Genomic DNA, 14,920 nt, shown 5'->3' on the forward strand with positions numbered 1-14,920 from the left:
AGCACTCGAAGAGGATAGCAGCTCGACCGATGCACTCGGGTCCATGGTGTCGACGACCCTGCGAAATCATAGCCGATTCGGCTCTCGAGGTAGAACCAAGAAGCTGGTGGCCATCGCCAACTCCGGGAACCGTTTGGTGAAATACTATGACGTTTTCAATAGAAACGGATCTCGAGATGAGGACATACTGTCTCTAGTCGAGCAATTCTGGAGAAAACGAGTTCCGGGGCCCGACGTCGACGTGTGGAAAATCATGAAGAAAACTAAACTTGTGCGACACTTCGGGGAACGAAAGAGCAACCAGACGCGCCCGAGAAGATATCGAATCCCGAATAAGCGGAACCGATTGGAGAATTTCGTTGATATCAAACGCTGCGAACCGAGTAGGGTGCGCACCTCCGTCGCGATTTGTGAGAGCATCAAGAAAACAGCTCTCTCTCTCGTCGCGAGAACTGCGAATCGGTGTTTGTGAGTATCGGTGTTGGTGAGGGTTTACTCAATCCGGAGGCGCTCTCAAGGTCGTCAAGAGACTACATTCGAACTCTTGAGGGCGAATTCGAGAGGTTTTCGAAGAATTCCCGACATGCATCCAGCAGCACCGTATGCTATAAACTCCGTCCTTGGATCTAGCTTCCTCGAGCAATTCGACAACTGTATCCAATTGCTGGCATACGCCACTCAATGTCGCGCCTGGGTGATTCGACGATCGTTCGGCTTCATGGATATCTCTGTCGGAATCTCTCATGAGATCGCTTCCCAGTGCTCGAACACAAGTGAGTTCTTCTCTGAGCTTGCGTTTTAATTGGATAGGGGACGTCGCTTCCAGGATGTGCGATGAGAGAATTTCATCGAGAGAGAGAAACACTCCCCTAAGCTGAAAACTTTGCCACAAGGCCGCCTGTATTCTCATCGAGGTTTGGTTCTGCCAGTCCAGATTTAGCTCCTTGAATCTAAGGATGAACTTCGATTACATTAGTTACCCCCGGTATGCCCGCCAATCTCCTCGCTTTCAGCCAAGTTTTTCGGTCCCCGTTCTCAGAGGTGAATGTTGTCATTCTGATGGTAATCGAGAAAATCGATGAATGAACACGATAATGCACTTTGGATTCTAGAAGACTTTTCAGTTGATATGAAGGAATCACGGTCTCGTCGGCGGGTTTTACGAACGAGATGCGTACGACAGGAACTGACACTATCCAGTATTCTTTGAGACACCTAATAAGCAGTTCCCATCGGCCGCGGCGGGAGCCAGCTTTAGCTGGTCAAATTGGACGAGAGATATATTGACATACTCACCGAGTTTTCGTCTGGATAGAGCTCTGGGTGCAGACAGATGGGAAAAAAGGGCTCTCGACGGTCCCTCTCTCCTCGGTCCCCGAGATAGGCGCTACGGTTTATCCAACAGATCCGCGTTCTGTCGTCTACAGCAGAGCCCTTTTCATCGAATCGCTCTCCTCGAACGCCTCGGCTCAAAGATTTTCGACTTCTCGATTCAGGAATCTCTTCTTCGAGGACCGAGGCTCTCCTCTCAGGCCGATGGTGCTTCTCCTCTCACGGTCTATCGCTATCTATTTCTCTTCATTGCGTCTGCTCCGCTCTGACTCCAATTCCTTCCTTCTCTCTGGAGGAGAAGTTCTGCGTACTTTTTAATATTTGATCTGAATTCGGAAGCATCGGGGGAGAGTGCGGACGCAGAACAGCGTGGAGACGGCTTGTAAGGGATCGAAACGAGATTTCCAACTGCGAGCACTGCTCAACAGATCGACGGAAGTGTGCCATCAACTAACAATGAGGCTGATGTCAAAATTCTATTCTCAGATGTGGAGCCCCTTGCGGAGAACCTTTGAAGGAGCCGACTGTCTGACAACAGGTCAAGCTCATCGATTCCACCCCATGCCTGGGACGGAATCGTCTGTTCTCGGATCAAATACAAGTGGTCAAATACAATTATGAAATGCCGATCTCCCGATTTGAGGTTTCGTTTTGCGCAGCAGCGAACACGATAGGCTGGTCAGATGGTGGCTGTCGGATTCGTCACACGGAAGCCAACCTCGACTTTGAGAAAAGAAAATTCTGTCAAGCTGAAGGTTGCAAAGTGAAATTTCGTCGATTCTGCTGTCACATGTGACAAATGGCTACCGGATTCACGACGCTCGATAAGACGAGAGAACGCTTGACTTCTCAGATCCTCGACCCGCTCATGTCAGCTTCACCGCATCCGATAATAATTCGGCTATTTCGGGACGCGCAGATGGAGACCGCTCCACAGAGCCGAAGGGCTTCTGAATCAATGTAGAATAAAAAAGAGGATTCATACGAATAATAGAGCAATGATAATCACGCGCATCGATACCGAGATACATGCTCTTGGCCCGCTGTAATCGAGTTTTCCCGCAAACTGTCTAAAAAATTTCCTCATTCGCCTGTCCAATCCACATCCTTTGATGTGTTTCAAAGGACTTCGTGGGGAGGGCGAAGTGCGTACCCGGAAACGTAGATCCAGGGCCTCGCCTGTCCCCCCTCCTGTGCAGTCCCTTTACTCAACGAGCGCGAATGAGAAACGAATACTCTCCGAGTAGATCGGGATCTCCTTGCTCGAGAATCTTTCATCCACAGAAAATAGTTTCAGCTAGACTCGAAATGTTGTGAGGAGGAGAGCTCCACAGTCCCGAGAACGCAGCGCGAAGAAAGGTGAGTTCCCACACAATCTGGAACGATCCTTCCCCGCGTCGTCTGGAGCATTCGGAGCTCGAGGTGGCTCCCGAGGTTCCCCGAACAGCGGGTCCAGATAATCGCACGCTTCGGGGAGGGGAGCAAACCTTCACGCAGGGATACTCGACCGAGAAACTCTCTCGGACCGCCACTATGATTGAAGCTCCCTAATGCACGTCTCCCAAGCGCCCCAGCGATTAGAGGGGGGAACTATCCGTCGCGATTCCCGTCAGTCACCCGAGATGGTCTACACAGTCTATGCCATGAAATTCGGGAATGGATTACGCATACATCCTGAACGATGTCTTGAGACCTCTCCGACTTTCGACTAATCCATGACGAGGATTGGGACCTCCTCCGTACGCCAATCCAGTCTCGGCTCAGCGTGGCAAGAACACAATCGATCCCTGAATCGGTCTCGCAGTCGGAGAGCCGAGTCCGGCGAAAATTTGGGTTTGTTCCTCAAGACGCTCCCCATGTGTCATGTCCCATTCTCCTGCGACGTCTCCTCCAGTACCCTCCTCGCTCCGATGATCAGCCAGCCAATCGACCAGCCAAGCAAGCGCCGGCCGACAGACCTACGGACAGCAAAGTCCCCATGGAACTTATCAGATCTGCGCTTTCCTTCGAATCAGGTATTTAATGAGGCACAGATGGAACGACTTCAAATCCGAAGACAGAGCAGTCTGAGCGAAATTCAAATCGGAGAGGAAACTTCCAATTCAGTGAACAGTGTTCCAATGCGAGTTGGTAACTCTTTCGGAGGAGCTCATCGTCGGTGACACTCTGGAGGAGAATTCGGAGGGCGAGACTGGAGGAGCGATAAAATTCCCCGATTCTGTGACGAGTGCAATCGATTACAAGTGTTGGGGAATTCAGCTCGAGGATGAAGCGCTCTTCAATGCTGCTTAGTTTGAGCGTCGCTGTGTGCCTCGTCTTGGTGAACCACGTTGAAGAGGGTGAAGCGATTTTCATTCCGATCATTAAACCGTACGTTCCCGCTCGTGATCCCCGCAGAATTTAACCGCGGAATATTTTTTTCCGCAAACACTCACAGTAGGGACACAGAGGTTTTTATCCGGCAAGGAAAAATAGCTCCAACGACGTCTTTCCAGGGACCTCCGGTTTATCGCTGAGAAGAAGAAGCAGCTCCTGTCGTTCGTCAACGTGCCTGCCGTGCTCCAAATTTTGGGCCAAGTGATCAACCTGAACGCGGTGCTGCAACATTTCGGTCTAGCTCCACCTGGGGCCCCAGGTGCAGCAGCTGGATTACAGCGTGGTTCCGTGAGTTGACTACGTAGCTCTTGGCGTGTTCCGCTTTTCCCCGGCTCTCAGCGGAATCGGCTCTTTGCCCTGTTACTCCGACTCAGCTAACTCGCAGCTGACTTCTAGGGCTCAGCCAACAAGGCGACAGTTGTTCCGCCGCCGACTGCGGCCGAGGTTCTTGAGCCGGATTGCGACGATTCCACAACCGTGAGCCCTGACGAGGGCTCGCAGGAATCGCGAAACGTTCCCACGGTGCGGGATTCCTCTCCGGAAGCGATTACGGAGCCGAGCTATAGCGAAGAGGGGTCTCAGGTAACGTCGGAGAGCAATTAGGAGAGCACGATTTATCTGTTCGTCTCTGAGGGTATGAGCCGGGCTAGGATTCACCAGATGACCGGAATTTCCAGGAATTGGAGAAAAGGAGCCAAGAGCCTCCAGACGATGGGGAAAGGGAGCGAGAAAGCAGCGGAGAACAAGACCAGCAACTACCTGAGAATGGCAGTGAAGAACTCGAAGCTACCGAGGGCAATGGGATCGAAGTCGATTTCCGTCGGAGAAGATTGGAAACTCTGCGTAGGAGATATCTCCTGAACGCGCTTGAACGCCTCCGCAAAATTTGAAACAGGCAGGAATACGAAGAGACCGATCGCGATTGTTATCGTGGAGTTCTCCGCTACAGTCGAGGTCTTACGAAGCAGCGTTCGGAAGGAAAATCCTGTACAATATGTATCGAAGCTAAGAAGTACGCTTTCTGCCGAAAGTCGGCGATAATTTTCCTTTCCGATCGGCGGTCTCCGTCGGATATCCTCATTTTTCGCAGATATGTATTATTATCAGCCGCGGTCGTGAATTGGGATGGATCGTCTCCATCGTCGTCCTGGGACCAGGCGTGGAGGGATCCGCACTCTGAGATTCCGCAAAATGAACACACCCGGAAACGAGACGAGAATATCTATTTTTGACTCGCCGGTGTCCTTACGATTAGTCGGGTTTCAAGGAATGAAGAAGGGGATTGGTATTCGAGGAAATACTTTGGACAGAAAAATATCGAGAGATTCCGATCTCGCGGAACGCTACAGCCGGTCTGCGTCTTTCCAGCCCGGCTCGGACATTCGACGAACCCTCGACTCTCCTACGAAAGTTCGTCAGAAGCATTCCGAAGAAGTAATGCCTCGTTGATTTTGGCCGAAGTCGGCTTCCGCTGAAATATTTTCGTTCGGTTTGCCGATGTCGATCAGCGTCGAATTGTCGGTGTCCTCAAGCTTTGATTGATATAGCTCATTAGGTGTTCGCTACTATCGGGATTGGTATCCCGATAAAGTCATATTTCAGGAACTTCATGACCCTCAGATCGGTGGTTCGACATTCTGAGACAAGTTTCTCCCCGCAAACCAGCCAGAGCATGCTGGATTGATCCCACTTCAATGCGCCGGACATCCAAGCCTCGAAAACTCGGAAGGAAGGCTTTTGGAACAGGGGAGAATATACCGCAAAGATGAGCTCTCCAAGAGAAATGAGCGCTTGAAGCGAAAGGGAAACGCGCTGGTGGAGTGAAAATTCGAGATCACAAGCTTCGACGGGATTTGAATACAGCGAGAACACCGGATGGCGTACGCGAACCCCGATGGGAGGACTTCCCGATCGGATCCAAGCGGGAGGGTCTCGTCGAGGCTCCCCGTTTTAGAGACTCGACGGCCGGAGATGTAAGGTCCCGAGTCCCATCGAAAATGTTACCGTTAGCTGTCTCGAGCTCATTCAATGCTATCTGGTGTCGAGGTTGGGAAGGCGAATGTCCACATCGGGTGGCGTAGCGGGGCATGGGTAGAAAATGATCGGTCCGGGACGGCCGAACTTGAAGTTTCATCGGTCCCCCTTCACGATCCGGAAAAGATTGATGGATGATAGCTCAAGTCCAGCATCTTTCCGAGTTCGTATTGTTGGAGACGATGGGCTCTAGATTGCGAAAGCTCAGTTCAGACTCTCGTCGACAAGTCTTGCACTGATTCACTCCTCAGGGGACGCTAAAGCAAGCCTAGGAAACCAGTGATCCAGCATTCTACATTCGCCAGGTATCCCATGGCCGGAACCCTCCGACCTGCGCTGGGAATCCCCCCCTTGAGATACAGGGGATCGGTCAACCGAGCTCCGAGGCAAAGGGAGGCCACGAAAAAATCGGTAACCCGGGGAAGGTGAATTCGCTGGTGGAAGATGTGTGAGTCCGGGCTCCGACCGGAGAGCATTCAGGTGCGGCTCGAGTCCCTTCATGGCTTGTTATTATGTGTCCCAATGCGGTCGTTCGTCGTCAGTTCGCCGAATGGGTTGCGAATATTTCCCAGAGATTTCTCGTTCACAGGTTTTGGGGCTTCCGGAAACTCGTCTTTTCGAATGACCCTCCTGGAATGAATTGATATTAATCACAGAGGGAAAATCGTCTTCGTTCGCCCCAGAGCTTCGTCCAATCCTGGAAATCTTCGGAAAGGGCGAGGAAGTCTGGAGGCGCGGAGCGCACTTCTGCAATAAGAGATGGTTTGGGATTGTGGATTATCTTTCGCACCCAACTGTTATCATACGCAACGTACCCAGACGACATATTGGACACGACAAGTTCCCGTTCATTGATGAAATGATGATGGCACAGAATTCGCGGGGACACAAAACCTGTCTCAGGGAATAATCGACTTGGAGAATCGTGGACTCATTCATGCGGTGCATCGATCTCAATAATTCAAATCAAAATCGTAGGATGCTGTGCAATAATGGGATTCATGATGAAGGTGTCTGATGATTTACATATCATCCGCGAAGAGTATGAAGTTTCTGCCAAAGGAGAAGACCTCATCTTCGGTTCGTCCAGAACATGTTTGCATCAATCGCTTGGTTTCTTAGTCGGAGCCAGGGACAATGTATCGACGACCGGGAAATTTCGCATACTGTCCCTAATCTGAGATTTGGTCCCGAGGGCGGCTCTGCCATTCGGTCTTTCTCGGCAATATGACAATCTGGCATCCCGGTCGCTGACATCTTACATTTGTGACGCCGCCGCATAAATACGTCCTCTGAGCGGACAACATCGGCAGGCTCTCGAAGCATACTCTAGCTTACGTGCTCGCCTCCACGCTGAAGGAGCCGGCGGGAGCTTCCCTGAGCCAAATTTCTCGGAAGGATTCCATCCATGTTCCGTGTTATCTCTACAAACGACTCATCACAAACGACATGAAGGCTCGTCCCGAAACCCATCCGGGAGCCGCTGATCCTATGTAGGATACAGTTGAAATTCTGAGAGAACGTCATGTCCGTCAATTTTTCGACAATCCGAAACCTTCCCGATCATCAGAGACTGTCCGTTTAGTTCTCCCGTCCGCCAACGAAGGGAACTCCCATCTCAGCATACTATATTGAAGCCATCATATAGCTACCTTCAGCACATCGAATACTCACAAAAAGAGCCACGAGAGAAATCTCCATTCTTCGCGTCTCGGTTACTTGAAGCCGCACCCTTAATATTTCCCGTCTAGTGGAGACTGCCCCTCTATCAGAGTTTGCCCGTCCACAGGAAAATTCACGGTACACCCAACCGGCTCGCCACATCTTTCATCACGGGCATAACGATGGGGGCCCCGAACCGACCGGGAACAAAATCCCTGCGGTGCCAGCGTGAAATATTACGCGCCATAGATAGACGTCTTGGAGCGAGATGGAAAGTTATGCATCGATCTGCTTTCGACAAGGAGCTGCGTTGTCCTTCAACGCTAATTGCTCGACTGCTGTACAACTTGTGAATCCCGGTGCATTGAAAGTCAGTCGGTGGAATGATCGAGTAGATCCAGCGACCGACACACGGTCGGAAGCCTACACCCGTCGCCCGCGGCTCCGGATTTTTCGGAGCAGTTCCGTTGAGTCGCAGCCGTTGCGAACGCAGACGTTAGAGAAATTCAAAGCGGTGCTCAGAGGCTCCGAGCTGAGCGTATATTCTTCCAAGCGTACGCTCTTCATGGTAATGGGACCTCGTGAAGAATTCATGACCATCGCCTTTCAAGGACTTCGAGGGAGACTCGGGGATCGTCCTAGGTCCACCTTTATCCAAACTCGGGAATCGGGATTCCATACAGATCCGTTCCATCGATCGTATGCATGATTTTTGAGTGAATCGCGAGGGAATTTCTAATCCGATATAATACCCCTAGTAGTTCACTTCTCGAGATGGTCGATGTTGGCGTAGTGATCAGGATCAGATTCCGACTCATGTCAAGGTCGGATCGAGTACGAATACCTCCGTGGTCGCATCTCTCGATCGGAAACAAGAACAGAAATCAAGCCGAATGGTAGAGACCTGTAATTTATGACATTCGTGACACACTTCTCGCTCCCACGAAACGCCGGTCTGGGGAGACTTCGAGCCCGCGGAACGATCCGCGTGCTCTTCCGTGTCTTTCCGACACGAGGTCTTTACTCGTTCTGTCCCACGAGTCGATTCTAGAAGAGACATGTGTACGGTGCCAGGTCCGACTCTCAGTCGGGAAATTCGCCCCGTCGTAGACGCTCATGCTGTTGGAGCCCCAATGCGGTGTGCGTAACGGCGGAAGAGCTCCGAAAAATCTGGACAATGAATTCGGCTGGTTCTCGGAGAACGCTCAGAGAGAGGAGTAATACGAAAATGAAGAGGGAAGCGCATGCAAAGCCTGAGAGTAGTCTCACAATAATTTGTTCCTCCGACCGAATGGAATCGCTCAGAAACTCCCCCGACTCTTGTATACCGAGGCATAAGACTGATGCGGCATCAGTGTTGCCAAGGCATAAGCAAGGATGAGAAGCATTATAGAGGGTTCCCACGAATGTTTTCAGGCCATCGAGTCGTGTCCGTATTCCAGACACGTCAACGTCGGAGAGGGAGGCAGATGGTGCAAAAACATCCAATCCAGGTAATTACGATAAGTGTTGGAGGCGCTCAGCAGCTCAGCAAGAACGAAGGCTCGATCTGTATCGTAGCGATCTTGTTTTCTTAAAAGAGTAAGATCGGTAGGAACGTCAGGTCCCACCTGGTGGACATCGAGTTCTCCGACCGATTGCGTGCCGTGCCCCGAATTCGAACGCTCCCAAAAGTTTCGACCGGGCTCGTTGCGCTCCCCCGCCAATGGAGGAAGGCTGGGAAACCAGGCCGGGCACCGGGGTTCCTCTTATCTTGAGGCTAATTTATTTTACCAGAACCTCTATGAGGAGACTACCCTGTCGGAATTCTTAACATCTGTTCGCTACGAATTCTGTTCTACAAGATATCTAGCGAGAAACGTTCCTCTGGGAAACGTCTGGAAGACGCGACGGTCTTACCTCCCGAGGTGTGAGGAGCAGCTACTCGCGACCAGCCTCAGCCGATGACTTCCTCCTCCTCCGCTCAGACCGTCTGGATGCCCCTCGATAGCGAATCCTCTGCGCAAACAATCTCTAGTACTCAAGCGTTTTTTCAAAGCTTCGAGCTTCGGGGAGTTCTTCTGGTTGTAAGGCTTCATCACGCTCCCGATGCTGCGTTGATGCTTCCCGGGAATAAGCCCCGAGCGCGTATCACTGGTCTACCAGAGCACGACATATCGTGGATTCCTGAAACGGAGCCGAGCTCGCCACAAATGGTAGGCCCCCGCCCATCAAACCCGCCATGATCAGGGGGGCAGCGATTACTCCCGGCAGTTCCCTCTTCTCCCCATTGTCGAGGCGGATCTCACGCGGAAGGCCGACCGAGATCAGCGACGACTGGAATTCGCGGGAGAGCTCTCAAGAATCACCATGGGAGGGCGGGAGGTCTCCGAGCCTCGGAGTTGCCTAGGGAATTTCCCATCTCGCCGCGGGACACGCTCGTTTATCACCTCCGGCTTCGGGGACGTCAGACAGAGAAGCGTATTCTGTCCTCTCTCAACATGAATTTTTGAACCAGACGCAATTACGTGCGGATTAAATTATTCATGCCGCTACCGAATTCATCCGGCACGCTAGTTCCCTATTCATTCTTACCAGTATAGCAGCAGGTTAGTCTTCTGGCAGCGGAGGCAGGGAGCCCTGACCCGGCGGCCACGTTTCGTGCAGCATTTTCCTCCCGGATCGAGAAATTCTCCGGAATTCTGATTCTTCTCTTCGGAACGCGGAAGACGAATAAGAGTTCCGCGGGGTCCAGTTCAGACGTATCCCGCCCCCTCCCCCCGCAGAGGTTTCGATCAAAATTATGTCTTTCCAGAACTTCCATTGCGAATTCAATGTCTCGCTCGTCTCGCAATCGGCCCAATCGCCGAGAGTATACACTCTGCGTAATTTCTGGAACAGTTTGCTTGGATAGTGAACGGTCGATTATTCGCTCAACAGATCAGTATTCCATCCGCCGCGCGCTCGTTGTACCAAGGACCATGACGGAGGTGTCATGTGTCACCGCTCTCCGCCTGAATGAAGCGGCCTTGGGCATGCGGCCGGGAAGTCCACTCAGAGAGCGTACCACTGGTCGCAGCACGCCTTATTAAACGATCTTTATGTCCCTGATCCTCTCGGTCTCAGGAGGGTTCGGCGATATTCCACCGGAAGTCAGCGAGCCTAGAGGAGCTCCAGACGATCACAATCCATCGCGAGACTTCTTTCGCTGACGGAATGGATTAAGGAATGCTGGTAGAAAGACAGCATCCCCGAATGGAGGAGCTTTTCGTCATCTCCAAGGTGACCGCCGCGAGCGTCCAGCAGAAAATCGTAGGCGTTGAGAGAACCCATCGCGTTCGGTAATGAAAAGTACGGAAGCCCAGAGATACCGCGGTCGATTTCTGCTCCACTGAATGGTCTTGGAAGATCGTTCTGGCTGCGAGACGAAGCGGTTTTCGCTTTTTCTGAAAGCCCCGTAATTTTACGTTGATCGGCTTCTTTCCATTCGATTGTGAGGAAACAGTACTCGGCGTATCAACAGAATGCTGGAGCCGAGGAGCTTCTCTCTCATACACGGACAAGGCCGCTACTCGTGCAAATACTGGTGAGCTACATTATTACTGAGGGAGTTCAAAATTTCTACCTAAGCCGCCCAGGACGATACTTTTCTCCGCCTCCCTGAGGAAGAGAGTATTGATTACTGTGAATGGAAGCTTCCACGTTGCGGGAATGGCGAAACGAGTTTCCGAAATGGATACCTCAGAACCAAACAGGAGGAAGCAATCGCAACCTACGCAATCCTGGTGTATTGTGGAACTTGGCTTAAAGTACAGCTTCGTCCTCGATGACGACCAAGCGAATAAGCGGAGAAAAACGAATCGCAACCAGTCAACAGCCTTGGGAGACGCGTCAGCGGGAAATCATCGTTCGGATGCCGTCCGTATCTTGCCGCGTATTACCGAGACAACAACCGCGACCAAGATCAGAAAAAGCAGAAGAAGCAGAAGAAGAAGAAGCAGCAATAGCAGTGGCCGCACAATGGTAGCTCGTCTGTTTCTGGATATTCTCAAACAATCATCGAATCAATCTGTAGCTCGCTTGTTTATCTGTCTGCGTGCCGCTCTCGTCCAAACCCCAGAAAGCGAACGCCAATAACTGACGGGCACGGAGACAGCTCCGAGCGAAGAAATGAGTACTCCCTCGTTCAGGTAGAAACGATCCGTTTCTGCTGTAAAAATACCGCCTACTTTCACTTTATTCTGACTTTTCGGTTGATTTGTCTTCATGCGTCTCAGTTTGCAGTATTCTCTCATTGTCACCAAAAAACGATCGGGAAACGACGACGCCTATCACTGGGGTACTTTCAATCGGGCTCTCGTTGAAGACACTTTTCCATGAATGACTCACGAAAACTAACAAGCAAGAAAACATCAGACCTTCTCTTCGGTCGGCATCTTCATGGGAGTGAGGTGATCTTCTGCCGGAGCCGTCTGCGAGGAATTTTTCGAGACCACGCACGCCAACACGAAGAACGCCAACGCGAAAGTCTTCACAATGATCATGAGGTTGAATACGTTCGTGGCGAGTCGCGCGTTCTCATATATCACACAATTGCCGGTGGCGCCTGAACTGTCGCACGGTTTGTCCTTGAATAGTACACAGCTTGAATCTACCACCTTACCGAATAACAACGGGCCCGGAATCGTTCCGAACAATCGTAACGAGACATAGTTGATGCCCAACGCCAGCGTCTTCGAGTCCTCGGGGACCGATTTCATCATCGCCAGTAAGGACGGCGTAGCTACGAGAAATATAAAAAATAAATACACGAACACCGCAATGCAGAATATGTACAGCACGGAACAAGATTTGGGCTCGCAGGGCCGCTTCAGAGCCTGGCCGGGCTCTAATTGAATGCCGTCCAGATTGCCCGTCGTATGGTTGCTCATACAACGGCAGTCCGAGTAGACTACGTGACCCTCCGGAGTCATCGTTGATTCTCGACAGCCTGCGTGACAAGGCGAATAATAGTTGAAACTATCCGACCCGCAAGTGGGCTCGAATGTGTTCTTGGTGCACCTGCACGCCGAACTGCACTGCATCAAGAGGTCGCTGTCGGAGAAGTTGGCGTACAGAGGCCTCGGGCCGCCTTGCATCATGTACTCGCGAGGCGGACAGGAATTTCGGAAGGCGAACGTTGCTATGAACGGGACGCACGCGATTAACGTGCAAATGCGAATCACAACGGCGGGTCGCGCATTGATTTTACGCGTCAAGTAACCGCCGAGTATCGTCCCTCCGAAAGCACTCGGTACAGCGACCACGCCGAGCACGGCTGCGGCACTGTGTCCTGTCATACCGAACAGAGTCATGAACAATTTCACACCGAAACTCAAGTATCCCGTGGCCACGAACGTTTCGCTGGCGGCGGCGAGCGAAAGTGTAATGAAAATGGGGTTCGTCAGCAGGAACTTCATGTACTGAAGGAAGGTTTTCTCCGGGACGTCCTGCTTCTCCCCGCTCGTAGGCGAATCCTGCAAGGTCGCTTTACTCGGCTCGATGACCTTGGGAAAGAACGCCATGGGAATCGTGAGCGAGGCGCAGATGAATCCGGAAACGAGGTAACCGATCCACCAGTTGCCGACCCAGGTCTCACTCCTGGCGAGTACACCCGTCGAGAAGCTGCTGATATCTTTGAGGTTTTCTGGCAGCGACGAAAAGTATCCTCCCAGCATTACTCCGCAAGCCGGACCCAGAATCGCTGTGGCGTAAAACGTCGCGATGTAGAGCCCCGCGCGTTCGGCGGGGCTATTGTCGTCGAGATAGGCGACGCCGATCGTATAGAACGGCGACGAGCCCATTCCGTGTAGAATGTTGGCAAGAATGAATATCCATTTGTAATTTTCGAGGTTCGTCTCGCTCTGCCGGCATGTTGACGACTCATAGCCGCAGGTCAGTAGAGAATGGCTAGAAGCTCCGATTTCGTGGGCCGGAGCAATCCAATGGGGCACAGTAAACAGAAAGTACGAGATCGTGTTGATAACTCCTCCCAGAGCCAACACCCTCGGCCGGTGACTCTCGGCCAAGAGATAACTCACTGGAGTGATACATGCAAATGAAGCTATGTTGTACCCTGCGTACACTAGTCCAATATCCACCGATTTGAGCTCGAAGCGGCGCTCGATGTGCGCTGAAACCGAAGTTGTGATGCCGTTGTTGATGAAGCCCTGGATGTAGCCCATGCTGCAGAAGAAGAACAGGAACCATTCTACGGTGCGAAATCGCTGAAGACAACGCGGCTTCCAGCCGAACAGGCCGCAGGTCTCATCCTGTTCGCCCAAGGACGTGATCGTCGCTCTACGACCCGAGCGCAGGCCGAACTTCCGTAGCGAGAGTCCGAACGCGGAGAAGCTCGAGTCCTTGACTTCTTCAGCAGAGCCATTATTCCCGGTAGTGTCGCCATTCATGGTACGAACGAACCCGTCGGCGACAGGAAGACGTTGCCGCTAACGACGACGTCGACGACGACAACGGGGTTCGACTCGTGTGGAAGATGCAACGGATCCAACGCGAACAGGTCAGGTGATGAGCATCACTTCTCTTCCGGACGACGGACGTCGCACCTCAGCGTTTCGAGTCGGAGACGGAGATCTGAAAGGGAGAAAACAATAATCATGGAAAAATCCCAATCAGGAGGAACAATAATAAATGGGGGGATCTCCTGCCAGCGAGTTCGCGCGAGAATCGGAATAATAGCGTTGGACCATGCTGGGAGGCTTGGAGGGGAGTAACTGAAGATCGATTGGAAAAAGGATTGAAAAAAACAAAAATTAATTTAGTTGAATCGGGGAAGGAATTTGCCCGATAGCTGGCTTGGGAGCGGCTGTCCCAAAACTTGGAGAATTTTTCCCAATTCGCATGCTCTACCTCATTTTTCGATTCCATCACTTTTGTGATGGTTGAGGGGTGAGGGAGACAGTCTGAAGCTCAGATGAACTCTTGAAGCTCCAAATCGTGATGCTCAATTCCATTCGCTACCAATAGATAGAGTTTGCGCGCGCTCACTCCTCACATCCACAAGACGAACCTTTATTCCGAAACGACGAGCCCCTTGCGAGTCAGCGGTATCAACTCCGAGAGTGAGTCAAGTGCTCTGTATCGGCGCATCGTCTCAGCTCCGGGGCGGTATCCACAGCCTGCTGACGCTCAAGCGCGCCGACGACGACCATTCAGAGCCTGAAAATAACGCGGACACTGATCGTGACGATTGAAAATGTTTTTCCTGGGTTATTATTAGCTCAAACATTACGCAGATTGCCAATCCGACTCTCGTTTCGTCCCTCGCGGATGTACGTCGTCCGTCGGTCATTTGAGAGAATGATCTCGCAATTCGTTCCTGATTGAGGGATAAGACTCCCGCGAAAGGGGAGATATAGCCTCTGACGTACGTGTCCTCCTATATGAGATTGCGTGAGGGACACATATGGCTGAGAGATCTAACGATCTCTTTCTTCATTAGAGCTAAGACCCCGGGTCCGCTACTGGTGCGGCCGTC

The 14,920-nt window shown here is 51.8% G+C and overlaps 1 protein-coding gene across 1 annotated transcript; it reads right to left on the reverse strand.

Moving 5' to 3' along the window:
- Positions 1-11,587: 11,587 nt before the first annotated feature.
- Positions 11,588-13,832, reverse strand: LOC100907037 (solute carrier organic anion transporter family member 4A1-like). The gene has a single exon (XM_003745867.2). The coding sequence runs from the start codon at positions 13,830-13,832 to the stop codon at positions 11,796-11,798; it is 2,037 nt and encodes a 678-aa protein (XP_003745915.1). The 3' UTR covers positions 11,588-11,795.
- Between the last annotated feature and the right edge of the window lie 1,088 nt (positions 13,833-14,920).

Source organism: Galendromus occidentalis, unplaced genomic scaffold, assembly GCF_000255335.2.
Source record: "Galendromus occidentalis unplaced genomic scaffold, Mocc_1.1 scf7180000077485, whole genome shotgun sequence".
NCBI lineage: Eukaryota > Metazoa > Arthropoda > Arachnida > Mesostigmata > Phytoseiidae > Galendromus > Galendromus occidentalis.